This window comes from Peromyscus maniculatus, chromosome X (assembly GCF_049852395.1).
Source record: "Peromyscus maniculatus bairdii isolate BWxNUB_F1_BW_parent chromosome X, HU_Pman_BW_mat_3.1, whole genome shotgun sequence".
Lineage (NCBI taxonomy): Eukaryota > Metazoa > Chordata > Mammalia > Rodentia > Cricetidae > Peromyscus > Peromyscus maniculatus.
This window is the reverse complement of record NC_134875.1, coordinates 24000884-24019295: the sequence shown is the minus strand read 5'-3', so window position 1 is coordinate 24019295 and position 18412 is coordinate 24000884. Positions and strand designations below refer to the sequence as shown.

General features: G+C 38.2%; 2 protein-coding genes across 4 annotated transcripts in view; one reads left to right on the top strand and one right to left on the bottom strand.

Annotated features, from left to right (window-relative positions):
• The window catches only part of Stk26 (serine/threonine kinase 26), a 67616-nt gene extending 55368 nt beyond the window's left edge, over positions 1-12248 (top strand). For all 3 annotated transcript variants that reach the window (XM_006995346.4, XM_042269127.2, XM_076562667.1), the window contains 8 exons: positions 4565-4673; positions 4761-4918; positions 5693-5878; positions 6876-7024; positions 8024-8117; positions 8638-8700; positions 8782-8918; positions 10456-12248. In XM_006995346.4, coding sequence (XP_006995408.2) covers positions 4565-4673; positions 4761-4918; positions 5693-5878; positions 6876-7024; positions 8024-8117; positions 8638-8700; positions 8782-8918; positions 10456-10480 — 921 coding nt within the window. In that variant the 3' untranslated portion in view covers positions 10481-12248. The remainder of the gene's footprint in view (positions 1-4564; positions 4674-4760; positions 4919-5692; positions 5879-6875; positions 7025-8023; positions 8118-8637; positions 8701-8781; positions 8919-10455) is intronic.
• A 569-nt stretch (positions 12249-12817) lies between these two features.
• The window catches only part of Frmd7 (FERM domain containing 7), a 43050-nt gene continuing 37455 nt past the window's right edge, over positions 12818-18412 (bottom strand). The window contains exons 12-15 of the mRNA XM_006995348.4: positions 17888-18051; positions 16589-16657; positions 16402-16477; positions 12818-15420 (exon numbers count right to left, since the gene is read on the bottom strand). Of these exons, the coding sequence (XP_006995410.3) occupies positions 14338-15420; positions 16402-16477; positions 16589-16657; positions 17888-18051 (1392 nt within the window). The 3' untranslated portion in view covers positions 12818-14337. The remainder of the gene's footprint in view (positions 15421-16401; positions 16478-16588; positions 16658-17887; positions 18052-18412) is intronic.

Below are 18412 nucleotides of genomic sequence, written 5' to 3'. Positions count from 1 at the left end.
ATATACCCCTCCTTACTCCCTTTCAGGCCATGGCCTCTGTTTTCAGTCGTTGTTGTTACAGGCATATAGGTACATATATATGAATACATATTCCTAAACATGATTTCCATCTTCTACCATTTTCAATATTGAAAATATTTTAATATTTGAAAATATCCCTTCTTCAATATTTAAAAATGTTAACTGTCGAATTCTTTCATGTCCTGGGTTAGGTATATAAATTATAACATATTTGATGTCTTTGAAACAGTTGTGAATGAGATTACTTCTCTGCTTTCTTCTCAGCATGTTTGCTATTGGAATATATAAAGGACATTTATTTTTGTGTGTTAAAGTTCTATCCTGCCACAAAAGTGATGGGGCTGGAAAGATGGCTAAGTGGCTAGGAGCACTGGCTGCTGTTCCAGAAGACCTAGGTTCGATTCCCAGCACCCACATGGCAGCTCACAACTGTCTGTAACTCCAGTTCCAAGGGATCCAACACCCTCACACGAACATACACGCAGGCAAAACACCAATGCACATAAAATAAAAAACAAAAAAGCCTTAGCCCTGACTGCCAATGACTTAAACTTTCAGGTAATGTTATGACTAGAAAGGTATCTGAGAGATTTTGTTTATGGGGTGGGTGGTCCATACTTAAACCATTCCAAAGAAATGCCAGTTCAACTCAATGGAGAGCCCCACCTCCTAGGAATTCATGGGAGCTTCTGCAGTTGCCCAGTTTGTTCATTCTTCCTTGACCTTCTCCTTTATCTAGGGTTCTCTTTTTATTTCTCTGTCCTTTCCAGGGAGGCAGTTTCTTATAGAAAAAAAGTGTTCATGTATGTGACTTTAAGCTCTGTTTTCTTCTTGAACGTTAATGATCCTATTCCCGTAGCACAGGGTCTTGCAGTTGCTCCATTCTTAAATACTGACAGCCCTTTACAGGTGCCCCACTTACTTTGTTGGCTCCCCTAAGATGCTCACCGCATCTTTTACCTATGTTACAGGCACTGGGAAAGCTGCACTCACTAACAGTAATGTGATCCATTGACTGCTGGACAATCCGAGCTAGCAACCCTAATCTGTATCCCTACTCATAGTTTGGTCAGTTTAATGTAATATCTGAGTCAAACAAGCATACTTCCTTTATCTCATATTGCTTCTTGCCTCTTCATAATAAGACAAATGGCAATTAATATAAACTTAATGAATTAAAATGTAGTCAGCACCATATTGATTAAAAGACTAGTGGTCTAATCCCCAGCTCTACTAAATTGTTCACAGATACTGAGCATGTCAGTCACTCTGTGACTTACTCTCCTCATATGTTCAATTAAATAAAGAAAATGGGTTAGAAATGTCTACTTCTGCTTTTCTACCTAAAAATAAAATTGACGGGGCGGTGGTGGCGCACGCCTTTAATCCCAGCACTCGGGAGGCAGAGCCAGGCGGATCTCTGTGAGTTCAAGGCCAGCCTGGGCTACCAAGTGAGCTCCAGGAAAGGCTCAAAGCTACGCAGAGAAACCCTGTCTCGAAAAACCAAAAAAAAAAAAAAAAAAAAAAAAGGAAATTTATTGCCGGGCGTTGGTGGCGCACGCCTTTAATCCCAGCACTCGGGAGGCAGAGCCAGGTGGATCTCTGTGAGTTCGAGGCCAGCCTGGGCTACCAAGTGAGCTCCAGGAAAGGCGCAAAGCTACACAGAGAAACTCTGTCTCAAAAAACCAAAAAAAAAAAAATAAAATAAAATAAAATTGACAATACCGTGGGTTAATTATACAGCATAGAAGATACTGAGAAAACATGTTGCTCCTTTTCAATGTATAGTCATATACAGATGAATGTAATTGTTTTTGGTTCTCTAAGAATTTGTTGTAGGGTAGCAAGAGAAAGCAAGATGGATTCTGAGCAGAGTGTTTCTCAATTCAAACTGGCACCCTACTAATTGAATAATGTGAGACTATGAATTATGATTTATTGTCAGGATTATACACTGTACACCTCCAGAGTCTTATTCCAGGAAGGTCATTTGTTGTAGATGAACAGACTTGGACCATATTAGATGCAATTTTATGGAATTTATTATTTACTGCTTCTTTCTAAAACATTTCCATTGTCTTGCACAAAGACACATAATGGGATAAATAGGATAAAGCATGAGCACCATGGAAAGAAGCTTGGAACAATATGCTAGTTGTAAAAGAAGGCCTACTGTAGCATGCTGCCTTAGGGACTGGCAGGAAGTGAAAGGAATGTAGGGAAAACCCTTAAACCCACAAGTGCAGGGTCTTTAAAAGAGCAATTGTCCCTCTTCTGCATCTCCTTCCTTTCAAACCCAGGCAGATTATACGAGGCAGGTATGTTGCTCTGGGGCAGAGGCTTAGAATGTTGCAGAGCAGTTTCAGTTAAGCATTCCAAGACCTTGGCATTATATCTCCCAAGGTTGTATTTGAAATTTTAAAAGAGCAAAGCAAACAAACATTTCCTCTTCTATTCCATCTGTGTGACATTCCTTCTGTTTCTAGCCTACCTTGTTTTCTTTTCTTCCTGACTGCCAGCACACCTTGGGAAATGTGTGTACTACAAGTTTTGAGGCCATTTTTGGTATGGTAATGGTCCAGAAAAATCCACCCACACCCACCATCCCATATCCTTCTCCTCCTTCCTGCCCTCCCCCCACCACAAAATATTCCCTCCCACTCCCTTTCAACCTCCAGTTGAAATTTTACTTTGAATTTTCAACTAATCCTAAAATATATCATATATGGTAATGAATCTTTAAGATCCTTTTTGTTGTTCTTACTGAAATGTTTTAAAAGTTCTATGTTAGGAACCTAGAAACCATTCAAAATGATAGTCGGTGCCCTTAAATTGTCCTTGCCCAATTTCTTAAGTAACCAAGAGTATGCCTCTGGCCCTGCTGATGTTTTATGATTATGTACTAAATTCTAGTCTTAACTCATATGATGTATGTCCTTCGGTTATTTGGTAGTTCCACAGAATTTCTTTGCCAGCCATCAATAAAATAACGTCTCATTTTCACCTTTAGAATCACGTTAATCACTAACCTTTACATTAAAATAAAATTGAGATAGTTGATAGATTTGAAAGTAAATAGATAATGTTACCTAGGAACGGGATCTATTGAATTACAGACATCCCTGGAGGATACAGTTTATACCCAGACCACTCTTAATAGTGAGTACAAGGTCTATTTTAGGCTGTTAAATTTTGACATAAAAGTGCCCTTTATTCAGAATAAATATGGCATTCATGGAAAGATGAAATACTCAAGGTGCCAAAGAGCTGTGAATCCCTCCCAGTGTGAGGCAAAATAGGCAATGTATGATTTGTACCACCTCTCCCCTCCTTCCAGCAAACAGAACTCTACCTCCCTCTGACTTCAGCTTCCCACCCTTCCTGTAATAATATTGTACAGTCCACTGTTTGTGCTTTATGAGGTACCAGAATTTTAAAATGACCATTTATTTTAAAGAGATTTTTGGGTATTCCATTACAAGTTCTCCTGAAACCTAATGATTGCTTTCCTTGTCTTCCAGTTGGAATGACTGGCTTTGGTACAGGGGTGGGGAAAGAAAGGGAAATGTGTTATATTTATTAGAAAAATATTATTCCTCCATGATCTGAATTTTTTACAATGAGAGTCTGAATAGTTTAGTTATTATATTCGTGGCTGAATTTAAATTAGGAGTGTCTGATTGAAAAACCAGTTCAGTATTAATACGTAGTGACTGTTTAAAAGCAAGTACAAAATTCAAGTAGCTGACTTCTTTTTGTTTTTGCATTCTTCTTTTATCTAGGGCATAGTGTGGTGTGGCATAAGGACACTAGCATGCACACATGCATATTCTACACTAAGTGTATTCCCTTCAGACCCCTAAAGCCCTTCTTCTTAGCCTTTCTGTTCGTCCCTGTTGTTCCCTTACAAAGTTGTACTCCTCAAGTAACAGACTCATTCCCCTTTCCCCATGTGACAGCGCTTCTATTATCATTTGCATCTATTTGTTAAATCTTGGATGTAAATTTTAGAACCCTCAGAATTTGGAGCTAGTATGTCGGGAAAATTGCTTAGCCGAGCTTTTAAGATAAATCATTTATTTATGTGTATATGGGTGGCTTGGCTTTAGACAAGATCTTACACAGCCCCGGCTCTCCTGCAGCCCAGGTTAGCCTCAAACTGTCTGTGTAGCCAGAGATGAGCTTAAACTTCTGACCCTCCTGCATCCATCTCCCAAGCGCTGGAATTACAGGCATGTGCCTCCACACCCAGTTTATGGGTGTTGGAGATCTAACTCAGGGTTTTGCTCATGTTGGGCACATACTCCACCAGCTGAGCTGTAGCCCTATCCTGCAAATTCATCATTTAAAAGCCTGCACAGCATTTGATGTGACTTTTTTTACTGTTTTTTCTCTTTTAAGTTTTTCTCCTCATTTGTTCAAATGTTGGTTTAATGAGCTATTTCAAATCATTAAGGGATCCCTATGTTTCAAAAATACAAATTTTGAATTTTTTTTCCAAATTTTTTAAAGTGTGTGAGTGTACATGTGTTTTCTTCTTAAGCTCCGTGCTGGTCCATTTGATGAATTCCAGATTGCCACCATGCTCAAGGAGATTTTGAAAGGTCTGGACTATCTACATTCCGAAAAGAAAATTCACCGAGACATTAAAGGTATACAAAAGTCCAATAGAAACCTGAGAAAAACACACGTTTTGGAGAAACCGAGAGATACTCATTTTGTTTTTCTTTGTCCCCTAGCTGCCAATGTCTTGCTTTCAGAACAAGGTGATGTTAAACTTGCTGACTTTGGAGTTGCTGGCCAGCTGACAGACACCCAAATTAAAAGAAACACCTTTGTGGGAACTCCATTTTGGATGGCTCCTGAAGTTATTCAACAGTCAGCTTATGACTCTAAAGTAAAGTATTCCCTATACAGATGGAATTAATTGGCTATAGCCTTGTCAATAAGCTTTTTAATTTTCCCTTCCTTCACAAGTGCTTCTAAAGGAAATTATGTCATATTTTGTTTCTTAATTATAAATCCCATTGGTGTTGGTAATATTTGAACCCTATTTATTTCGATGGCTTTTCACCGCACTTGGACTAGAATCTCCAGTCCTTAGAGTCACATACGGGGCCATTGATGATCTGGCCATTGTCTGGCTGGCCACCCTTGTCTTCCACTGCTCTCATCTTTGCTTCAGCCATCATGGCCTTGCTGTTCCTCAGACACAGCACCTTTTGACCTCAGGACTTTCTCTTGCTTTCTCTGGAATAGCCTTGCTCCCGATGAACTGTCTGTAAGCACCCCCTGCACAGAGCTGTCTCTCCCAACCATCCCACATAAGCAGGGAGCTCCCGTCTCTGCTTTGGTCATTATTTCCTTATTCTGCTTCTTGTTTCCCCACAGAACTTAGTCCCATCTGACATTATGTCACTCATTTATCTGTCCCTCTTATTGGAATGTGAGATTCTTCAAGGCAAGGACTTTCATCTGGTTTATTTATTTAGCAATCAAGTAGTGTTATGACTGTACAAAATATGAGATTTAAATTTTTAATTCATGAGTTCCATTGATTAAAATTATTGCAATTCACATTTCTTGATATGTCAATTCAGGGATTTGGGATCAGCATCCTAGAAAGGAGTTTCAAGGTGATAAACAGTTTTTGTTATTGTTTCTTTTTCAGGCTGACATTTGGTCTTTGGGAATTACTGCCATTGAGCTTGCCAAGGGAGAGCCTCCGAATTCTGACATGCATCCAATGAGAGTTCTATTTCTTATTCCAAAAAACAACCCCCCAACTCTTGTGGGAGACTTTACTAAGTCTTTCAAGGAGTTTATTGATGCTTGCCTGAATAAAGATCCATCGTTTGTGAGTATATGTTGTTATTACCACTGTTGGTTTCCTATTGTCCATCTACTTCTAACAAAGGTGGTGTTTCCTATGCTGGAGAATACAGTGCATGCGAAAAACATCTGTGATCCACTCACAAAGCTGGCTTCTCCTTCTGTATTGCTAATTCCACTCTGTTCTTAACCAGATCCTTGGTCCTTTTTTGTCTTCCCTGACATCATCTTCTTAGTCCCCAGCTACCTGATCATTTCCTATTTCAAGGACAAAATTTGGGGAAATAATTAATGAACATTCTGTTACTTGTTAAAAGTACACACGTACCTGTTAGTGATGGAATTGACTACATTTATTATATGTCTTGGTGTTGTTCAAATAACCCTGCTTGTATTCTTGGCGATTAAAAAGACAAGAGCACTTTTCTAAGTTGAATGTAACTATTTTTATTTTGACAGTCAACATTCCAATATTAATGAAATACTGAAAGGAGCATATTCCCCACAGCACTTGGTGTTTGCATTTATAGACAATAAGAATTAATGTTTGATAGAAAAGCATATACTAAGATGTGGGCAGATAATGACAAAATTAGGGATTCATAAGATGTGAAGATGATAACCAAATTACAGCAATCTTGCTAGTTTTCACAATTTTTAAAAAATTACAGTCAATATAATAAAGTGTCTTTAAGTGTTGTTTTGGCATTTTAAATGCTTACTTTCTATGTCCCACTATTTCTGAAAAGGCTTTGTTAATGGGCATGCTGATGAGGTATCCTAGCATCTGTCTACCGTGCTTTAACAAATTTGGCTGCTAAAACGGCGAATTTAAAGTGGCTACCTTGACCCACTTCAACAAATAGAAATGTCAGTTTTCCTATTACATTTTAATTGTCCTTGCGTCTATAGATATGATTTTGTAGATTTCAGTTTAATAATTCAAATGATGTTTTACCACCTATCTCAAGATCCTCAAAATAGTCATGCGTCCTTCTTTCTTGTGTGTGTCTGTGCCTTAGCGCCCTACAGCTAAAGAACTTTTGAAACATAAGTTCATTGTGAAAAATTCAAAGAAGACTTCTTATCTGACTGAACTGATCGATCGCTTTAAGAGATGGAAGGCAGAAGGACACAGTGATGATGAATCTGATTCCGAGGGCTCTGACTCGTATGTACACATTACTGCTGTTTTTATGTAGGCAGCCCGTTTTCATACGCTCTGCCTTTTTGCAGTGACCTTGTATGCTTGTTTTAGACTAAGTTATAAATCACATTCTGAGGGCCCACTTCAGCTACTGTGAAGTTTCTTTTACAGTCTGTGGAATACAATGAATTTGGAAACATGCTTTGGAGGAGAAAAAGTCTGCTTTTGCATGGTCTCGGTCTAACCCCTAGTGGATACTTGAGTATATTACAAAATTTTGTAATACAGTTTGATTAAAGGTGTTCTATTAGTTCACAAGAAGCAACAAGGAACAATGTTTTCTCACACTGTGATGGCAACCTGCAGAACCCTTTGGAGAACTGATCTCATGGCCTTTCCTACTTTCTGGTCTCGAACCAAACTGATCAGACTGATCTGTGAACTGCTACATCTATTTACTTATGGTTGATTTTTACCCTGTGGACAAGTTAGTCTTTTTGAAAAATAGCAGTACTTATGTTAATAGTTCTGCTTCTGTGTGCTTATCTTAACTTGATTAGAAAAATCCAAAGGCTGTAACAGGATTTCATCTTTTGGTAGGTAGACCTCCACGAAGGCAGCAGGTCTTCCCACAGTGTCCTCAGGTGTCTGCATTTATGAGAAATTGCCCAATATTTGAAATGAATAAAATGTACCAGGATAGTTTGTGCCCAATCTAAGGCTTGTTAACCTTAATGGAAAACCCATGAAAACTTCTTGATGGAACTTTAAAAACACAAGGCATTCTCCTAGGGTTCATGATTCAGGCGTCGGGGAATGACAGTATTAGCATGTAGGGCTATGCACATAGGGTTTGGGTGCTCACTTAGGGCTGAGAACTGCTGCTATTCTTGGGTAAAATCAAGTACTCACCTGAAACTGAGGTCAGTTGTCTGGTGAGTTTGTAAACACTGACACAGTGAGCTCTTCAGATTGACTGTTTTTGCCATGTCGAATTACTTAGCATCTTTGGCATTTCTTTAGGGAATCCACCAGCAGGGAAAGTAATACTCACCCTGAATGGAGTTTCACCACTGTGCGTAAGAAGCCTGATCCAAAGAAACTACAGAATGGGGATGTAAGTATATGGAGCTAAGCACTTTATTTATTTAACAAAGTAGTAGATTTCATCATATCATCTTCATATACCTATCATTCTAATTTTTTCTCATCTGATCATACCCTACTTATAGACTTTTTAAAAATGGTATGATGAGATTATAATGTACAAAACTGTGAGAATTTAATACTCCTGCATGCCTGTCTGCCTCACTATATGCATAATAATGTTCATTTATCATTAACTGTGACCTAATTAAGTCATAGAAGTCATTTAAATGGCCACTGTTATTTTTAAAATTCATTTCCATGTAGAGAGGTAAACCCAGGGAACCAGATATCTATTGGAATCCTAGAAGTTGGGGGGCTTCGACTGATGGATGAGAAGTTGTGACAGAAAGAAAACATAGGGACTAGTCTTATCTTGAGTCTTTTGAAGGGAGAATTCAAATTGATTCCCATTTGTTATCAAATATCTAGAAAAAGCCATGAATGATTATTTTAATTTCATGTGTGTAATCTGTATCATTTCTTCAAAGGAGCAAGATCTTGTGCAAACCTTGAGCTGTTTGTCTATGATAATCACACCTGCATTTGCTGAAGTAAGTGTGGGTTATTTAGCATCCACTATCTGTCTCAAGTGGCAGGATATTTTAAATGTTATAGCTATCTTTCTTTGTCAGCTTAAACAGCAGGATGAGAATAATGCAAGCCGAAACCAGGCAATTGAAGAACTTGAGAAAAGTATTGCTGTGGCTGAAGCTGCCTGTCCTGGCATCACAGATAAAATGGTGAAGAAATTAATTGAAAAATTTCAAAAGTAAGTTTGAAGTATCATTTTCAAAGTTATGTTGACATTTTGGATGTTATTAAGATGGAATATGGCTACTTTGATGCAGTCATTCATATTTTCCTCTGCAGAATTGTTTCTTAATAGTTGTATGCTTGAAAACAGTTGTTTCTTGCCCATCTTAAACATTGCTTTTTGTAAATGTGTGTGTGTGTGTGTGTGTGTGTGTGTGTGTGTGTGTGTGTGTACGTGCTGTATACGTACATGTGTATGTGGGTGAGCTATCTTGCACATGGGTCTGTGTAGGAAACAGGTCAATATTGGATTTGTTACCCTATTGCTTTCCACCTTATTTTTGAGGCAGGGTCTCTCACTGAACCTGGAGCTTTTCCTTTTAGCCAGGCAATCTATCAAGTTATCCCCTGGAATACTCCTCTCTGTCCTCCAGTGCTGAAGGTATGGGGCTCAGTCACACCTGACAAGAACATGGGCACTGGGGATCTGAATTCAGATCCTTGTGCTTGGACCTCAAGCACTTTACCCACTGAGACAGTCCAGTATGTTTAGATATGGAAAGGTAGTTTTCTATTGAACCAAACAGCCCAGGGTTTTGTCCTTTCTCTGTTAGGATGAGATTTGGGTACATGTAACATTACGCCTATTTCCATTCTTGGCAGTACTCTTAGTATTTGCAGAAATGCCACTATTCTGATTATTTCCAGTAACAAAGTTCCTTCATTAGACCACTTATGAAATGTTGATTAAAAGATTTAGAGAGAAAAGTCCAGACCAGTTGTTCTCAACCTACCTAATGCTGTGACCCTTTAATACAGGTCCTCATGTTGTGGTGACCCCCAACCATATAGTTACCTTCATTGTTACTTCATAACTGTAATTTTGCTACTTTTATGGATAGTAATGCAAATATCTGTGTTTTCCAATGGTCTTAGACGAAACCTTTGAAAAGGTGGTTCAACCCCCAAAGGGGTAGTGACATACGGGTTGTGAACTACTGATCTAGACACTAATAGAGGCTTTGTGTTCAGTTTCTATTTTGTCTCCTACTAGTTTGATTTTGTTCAACAAAGTTCTTACATTTGATTTGAAATTTCTTTTCTTAAACAAGACTTGTATGTATACATATATATTCATTAGCTTAAGTGAGTTCAAACATGATTGTACAAAGCTTAACATTAATCCCATATCTCTTCTTTTCCCATCTTTAGATTTCTTTGGCCAATTGAGAAACTAAATATGTGGCCTATAAAATCCCTCTTAATTATCTTCCATCTAACAAAGCCTACTGAGGACTCAGGAGCTAAAGCATTCTTAAGATCTCCTAGATTCTTATAGGAAACTCCTATCTCTTTTCTTGTTTACAAACAGATTCATTGCAAGTTGTGAGAGCAGATGCAGAGGAATTTTTGACCATCTTTGCATCTTTTAACATCCATATACATAAGATTCAATGGAAATAATTTGTCTCCATTTGTAGAGTTCATGAGTGAGAACTATAGATGACTTAACTAAAAATAAACATTGATTTATACTTTTCTTAATTTTATAGGTGTTCTGCTGATGAATCCTCTTAAGAAATTTGTTGTTGTTATTGTTGGCTTCTGCGTCATATGGACCCAGAGAAAGCCACCAAAGCTATGTCAACCTTAATAATGCTTAACCCATGAGCTCCAGGTGCCTTTTGGATTTTTGCGACATTGAAGATTTAGGAGAAGCTATTCAACTATTTTGTGATGGTGGCTATCATTTTGTATTTTAAAGAGATTATTTTGTAAGGAATAATTTTAATACTATAGTTTTGCCTGTATTGTAGTAAATGTTGAGATACAGTTTTTTTTTTAAATTTTAGTTACCATTATTTCTTATGTTACTAGAATGAATAGTGTTTGATTTTCAATCTTTAGTTAACTGTACACTCATGAAACATACAGGTTTTTCAAAGTCATCCTAAATATTGAACATCTGTAAATCATCAAGCTTAAAAAAACATTCTTTTTTTTCTTATGTAAACATTCTAAAAATGACTGTAGGGAGGTAGAAATAAGACATACCTTCTTAAAACCAATATTTTTAATAAGGTCTTGGATAAAACACCTAGAAAAGTATTGATTTTTCTAGCGAGGTGTTCTGGATTCCAAGCAGCTCCACATTTATCACATTTGAGAACCTTGTGTTTGAAGCATTTCCAGGCAACATGTAGCAAAAGAAGTACCTCTTGGTGTTTTTATCTTCTCTTTCACACGGAAGGAGCAATGAACCCTTATTTAACATGGTTAGACATTTAAAGTAATCTCATTTAGCCAAGAATGAAGGTTTGGTTTAACTGGCAGAGTTTGTCTGGCTTCAATCTTTAAATCTTCAGCTCAAATAACGTAGTACATGTTTGGATTTAGAAACCTTTTAACTACCTTGTTGTCTTGTGAGTAGATACCTGATTGATAGGTATGAACATAACGACACCAGCAACTTTTGTCATGGTAACGCATTTTCGTAGAAACTATTTATACGTTTTTCTTTATAATTATCCACACATAAGCATAGTGTGTTCAGTTTTGAAAGGGTATTTAAGTGAACATTGTCTAGCTCATATGAAAATACCATAGGGCACGATCATTTCTCTTCATGCAAAGGTAAGATAGACTGTACAGTTAATTTTCAGTTCTATTTATGGTACTGTTAAGTGGATAATATCCTTTTTTTTTAGCCCAATATATATATTATGCTTGCCTAAGTGCTGATCTGGGGCTATAGTTTCATAGTTGTAGACATGTTGGTACTGATTAATTTCAACAGTTAAGATTTTAATGTTTGTATCTGTGCATTTGATTTTTGCACAAATGATTTTTAAAGTATCTAGAAAACTGCCAAATATTACAAGAAAGCTGTTGTACAAGTGAACAATACAGTTTTTAGTTGAAGTGGCCATTACATCCCTTCTTTGAAAAAAGAAATACAGACACTTGAGAAGATGTAATGTCATGTGCTAAGAACATTCTTGTCACTGGTGCCTATACTGGAACAGTTGCTTGCCTTTGACTGTATTTTGAAGTAATGATTTGGTTAGATTTTTTTCATCTGCTCTGTAATTGAAACTCAATTACATTTTGTTCTCCACAATGCTCTACAAATAATTGTGTGACTTGAATCATGGATTACATTCGTATTTTTGTAAAAATAAAATCAACAAGTTCATCAATTGATTGTGTAAAACCTTACCCCATAGCTGCATCCCAAATACAACTTGTATTGCTTACTCATTATAGCTTTAGTCCTGTAGACTGTTTCTAGGTGAAGCATACTTCAGTGTTTGGGGGATTTAAAAAAATAAATATTTAAATTTTATGATCCTTGATGTTTGTTTTCTTGAGAGTTGGTCTGATTAGTTATTCTAATTGTTTAAAAATATTCTTCCTTTTCCTTTTATTATTAGAACGTAACCAAGGTTTCCATTGAAATGAAAAGTTACTAAGAATTGACTCTACTTATAGCTGAACACATATATCCTGATTTCTGTCTCCTACCTTAACAAAAATGTCTTCAGACAACCAATTCAATGATCTCCCTAATTACCATTTTAATAAAATATCACATACAGATTTGAACTTTATAGTTCTTAAGGAAAATATATATTTAGCCAAAGTTTTTAAAAATGAAGATGAGATGAGAAAAAGCATATAACATACACAATTTTGAATTTCTTGTGGAGAAAATATTACAGGTAATTTATAAAATCTAATAAAGATCTGTATAAATGATGTATAGGTGGTCAGGCTTCAGTATATACTTAGTTTTAAAGAACTACTCTATGTCTGTGACTTAGTGGATTTGTGTCCAGGAACAGAAAAAAAGGAGTGGAATGAAGCATGTAAAAGTTGTTTTTTCTGATGTAGAGAATAAAGAAATGTGTCATCTACCATTTCTCTTATTAAATTACATATGAAGTTGTTTATGCTACCACATCACATATTTGACATTTATATTTAACATTGTCTTGAAAATACATTGAACTTAAGATTATCACAAAACTCTTCAATAGTCTTCCAGGAGGATTGGTAGACAAATATTGAATGGGTCAAAAGTAGAATTTTGAGGCTTAGAGAAATTGCTTAGTGCTTAAGAACACTGGCCACTTCAGCAGAGGACCTGGGCTGGCTTCCTAGCACCAACATGGTAGCTTACAACTGTCTGTAACTCCCATTCCAGGGGATCCCACCCCACCTTCTGGCTTCTACGGGCAGCAGGCATGCACATGGTATGCACACTCATACACATAACATTTTTAAAAAGCAATCGAATTGAGATTCACACCACGTCACATCCCTGTAAGTCCCGACATACCGGAGGATTAGGCAAGAGGAGCATGAGAACTTTCATTCCCTGTCAGAGCCTGGTGTCAGTGTTGTCTTTGTCTCAGCCATTGCTTATTCCCACTTCACCCTGGCCATACATGCTCTCTTGTCCCTGTCCTTGTTCCATTCTCTAACGGTCCTGTTCTGTAGCTATAGGCCAGAACTACCTACTTCCGGACTTTATTAAAACAAAAAGAAGGCCATACATATAACTTCTGTTTGAGTGGATTTTCCATCACTCTTTATTAAAATAACACCTCAGATCCTTGCCTACATGCATACAACCAAGATATGGCAAAAATAAATTCTGGCAGGAGAAATTAATAAACAAACTTGCTTGTTAACATTGATTCCTACCATATATAATAAGTAGTTAAGAAGAGAGAAATTAGAAATTAACATCATATCTTCATCAGGCACATTATCTGGCTTGAGAAATGAGCCTAATCCATGAATATCCAGCAGTGAGATTCTGTCAAATCTTCTATTAATTCTAAACATGTTCTGCTAAGAGGATCTATGCCACTCACCTATGTATATTAACATTCTTAGTATATAACAAGACTGTTCACTGGGTCCCAAACAAGTCATGAGGAGAGAAACCATAATTTAGTGTTACATAAGCACGTGTGCGCGCTTGCACGCACGCGCACACACACACACACACACACACACACACACACACACAACACCAACATAATCATGGACTGCTAAATCACAAAGTGGCATTAGAAGCCAGTCCATACACCAACCACATCATCATTCTTCAGCATTGAAGAATGGCTCTTCATTTATTATATCTGCTCAAAGAAATGTATAATGGTGGTGTCATACACTTCCCTCACACTGCCATAGTGCTGGGGAGGAGAAGGCATGTTCAAGAGTCTGTTTGGAGGAAAGACAAGAGTGAAGCTCATAGAATGAGGCAGCAACTTGATCTTTCTTAAGCTGGGTGCCTGAAATGAGAAGAGTCTCTTGGCATCAATTAAGAGGACTAAGGAAACGGTGTATCAAAAGGTTCTTACGTCTTACCTAAGGTAGTAACATGGAACTGGCCAGGTACATTGACAGAGTTCCCTCTTTCAAGCTAAGAAATAGTTGCATGGCTTTAGCAAAGTTCTGTCTTCAGCACCTGGTGTGGTGAAAGAAATATCTTCATCCTCTTCATCTAGCTGCAGACTACCAGAAGACAAGCGGATTCGGGCCTTAGGTGACTTTGTTCCTTTGCCATACAAAGAGTAGTAGTCTGGTTTAAGAATTTCTGATTCTGAATCACTGGACTCACTAGCTACATACCTTTCTGCTGAGCTCTGGTCCATTAGAACTGTGGTAAACTCCTGCTCTGCAAATGTACATGTAAACGGATCTGTTTTACGAGTCAAAGCAGGACAAGGTCCTAAAGGTCTAAATTCTGACCCAAAAGGAAAACGGATAGTTTTCATGTCCGATTGACTCTGAGATCGTTTAGGAGTTTGCTCTTGAAGGTTATATGCAAATGCATCATCTAAATGTGGGTCTTCCTCCCCTAGGTCTACATTGATATTGCTCCTACCACTAGTTCTAGCCATAGCTTCTTGGAGTTCTTGAAGGTCTTGCTGTAAGCTTTTTATCCTGGTATTCCTTGGGCTCCTTTTGGCTGGTTTTATTGCACTGGGATCTATACAGCTGCCTGGTCTCACACTTTCCTCTGCCATGATTGGAGACCATCTGGGTACCTGGGGTGGCTTGTCCACATAAAAAAAGACTTGAGGAGGCATAATATCAACCTGTTGACTAGTACAAGGAATATAGGGCACATCGGTGTATGTTAGCTGCCTTGCTGGACTCACTTTGCTTGTGAAACCAGGAGATGTGCTTATGTGATTGTCCACAAACTTGGAGTTTGTTTGGAAGGAGCTTAGAGGGCTCCGTTCCTCAAAGAAGTCTATGGGATCAGGGTCCGTGGTAAAGACAGGATCCGCATAAACAAAGGTGAAAGAGGAACTGCTTTGGGATGGGTGGAGCGGTGTGGGATCTGCCTCTGGTTTGGAACGCTCCAGCTCTGCTGCAAATGTCACCTCGACTGCTGAGTTCCTCCTCCTGCTGTCTAGCATAGGCTCAGATGCGTGTACTCCATTCACATTTCGGTAGTAAGCACTGCCGTATGCAAGCCTCAGATCTTCCACCTTGAAAAACAAGACACATTGATATCAGATGAAAAGAAGCTGTTTAGTTGGCCTTGGGGAGGGTCTTACAGTTAACCTGCTATTATGAAAGGCTGATTTTACAAAGTCATTTAAATCCATGTTCTTTTCCACAGCAGATAAATATATGTAATGACTTATACTGTGCCCCAAGTTGTATGTTAGAAAATATATGTAGCATTCTTCATTCTCAGTGACATCCTATTTCTAGCTTCCACATTTCATGGGTCCTGCAGGTACCATTGTATTTCAAGCAGTTCAGTTTGGTAGCTATATCAACGAAATAGGTGGGATTACCCCTGACTGCCTTTGACTAGCTATATGGACCTTAGGCACTGCAGTCTCATGTTCCTACTCCAGCCTCCTCCATAGTTTCTGTAAATAAAAGGTAGAAAGGAGAGCTGTGAATGGCCTGAGAGAGTCATAATCTAGATGGTCCCTTTCATCAGTTTCCCTCTGATGCCTTTTGGATAAAAATCATCTGTGACTTGAGTGAAGGCATGAGAGTTTATGGTACCTACAATTAATGTTTGTAGATAGTGCCAAAGAAAAGTGATCAACAAGTTTCTTGATCGAAGTCTCAAATGAAGCCATCATCTTACAGTTCAAGGGGCATAACTGTATCCAGAAATCATGTCACACAAGTAAGCAACAACACCATATACCTTTCTTGAAGACTTATGGTTTTCACCGGTAAAATAACAGAGCTTTGAATTTTAAAATTATGAAGTCCTAGAAATGTATTAGTATCTGGAACACCAGGGGTTTCCCTTGTGCACAGTACACAGTTAGTTGTAAATGGCCTATTAGCAGGAATAACTGTGCCAAGACCTCTCCAAGTGGTAACCTCACATGGAGTGACCTCGGTACACAGTGGATGGTTCTGGCAAAATATATTCTTAGAAGCGTTTGAAGACTGGATGACTTATACTTATCTAAAATAGGGCTTTTCAGAAACCTTACTTGTTTTGACACATCAGAGAGAATGTCTGGTGATGACCTGCACTGCCGTTCATGATACTGAGATGGATACTGTTTCCTGAAATCCCCAAACAGAGAAGTCATTGAAATGCTCATTATGAAAATTAGTATAGATGTCTCTAAATTCAACTTGCAATCAGCATGAGAAGAGAGAAGGAAAAGGGTGCACCTTTCAAACGGCAGGCTCTTTAACCTCCCCTTTTTCCCATATTCCAAAAGTTGCCTTTGAGTTCTTCCACTATCAAAAATAAGAGACAGAAATCATTAATTCCATCATAAGCCTATGCGCCACTAAAACCTGAAAACCTCACCTTTGTTTGAAGCCTAAAGTGTCTGAATGAGTAGCATACCTTGTGACTCTCTATCATATTGATGCTATACCTATTTATCTGAACACCAACGATAGAGCAGTTTCAACTATCCAAAACATAGGCTTTAAAAAAACCTTTAAAATACCAACTGACTCTTATTTTACATGCTTGTTCTAAGGAGATTATTTATTTAGATTCCCAACCCAAGGTAGGTGCAAAGCAGCTAACTAAACAGTGGAAAAATTGCTGCAGGTAGGCTTATATCAGTAAAGAAATCTAGCTGACTGCTGGGAGAAACACAAGAGGCAGAAAGAAGTTACAATAATAAGACCCAAAATGTCGGGGCCCTTTAACCAAAGGGCAAGGCCTGACATGCCTCTTCTACCTAAGGCCATTGTCACATTACAGCTGCCTGTAAAGGATAAGAAGGGAGTTTCATAAGAACTTAGGTTATTAAGAAAGAGAAAAATGTGCTCAATATCATCTGTTTAAGAAGACAGAAATTTGTAGAGCACACTTTGGAAACATTCCATCAAAAATATGTTTTTAAAATATCTCTATTCTTACAAGGGCAGGTTTCCAGAGTCTGAAAAATCCCTTATGTGGAAACATTATGATTAGAATTATTTTTGTAATCACTAGAGTTTTGTAAGCTTCTCCCAATGGTGTTCAAGGCTAGTGTGTTCAAATAGTAACAAGATCTCAATTCTACCTCACTTCAATTCCTCTGAGGTGGGAACTGTATTGAGAAGCCTCTAGTGCAGGATTGCTCCATCTTTTGAATCCCTTGACCCTCTCCAGTGTTTGCTCACTCTGTCATTTCCCCTAAATGCCATTAACGGATGCTGCTCAGCCTTCCTTCCACATCTTGCATATAAGCTGCCTTTAAGGGAAACAGTAAGTTCATTGAATACATATTTTTTTCAAATACCCTCTGCTACCCTACATCTTTACTATGATTCTGATCCAACCCCTTTGGTTAGTAAATACTGACCTAATGCAACATACTAAGAATGAACAGTAAGGAATATTTATAATCTTTCAAGTGAGTTGAATGGATTCTTTATTGCTTCTGGAATTCAGACTCCTCCCACTGCTTCCCATGTTATTGAAAAGAAGCAGTGTGCATGGTCTTCCCGTATGCAGCGTGTAATTACCTGTAGCGGAAACTGGAACCCTTGCTGCAGAGTAGTGTTTTGGGCTTTGATTTGGGCTCTTCGGAAAGCCTGAAGAAAGCATGGTACTCCACACAAGTCTTCCAGAAAGCCTTGCATGCATCTCGGCTAGCCATGGTGAACTCCAAAGTGTCTTTGCACAACACCTGTATAAACCATTTTCTATCAAGCAAAACATCCTGCAAGAATGCCAAAGACCTTCCAACCTCAATGCCTTCTAAACTGTTAATCCAGCAGCCCAGGCAGTGTCTGGTTTTCCAGTTGGCTCCCCACAGGCTCCACAACTCTGAAACCAAATGATTAGCAGCCTTCCGAAGACTAGACACTGCCTCCACTCATACACCGAGCCTTGTCTAAGAAGCTTTCCACGTTCCCCTCACCTTAAAGGCTTTTCTGCCTTGCCTCTTTGCTGCCAGAAACATTTTAGGAAGTTGTAAATTAGGTAAAAATGAATATCAAAGGGCTTCTTTTTTCAAGGTGGCAAGAAGATATAAATGACCAACAGGA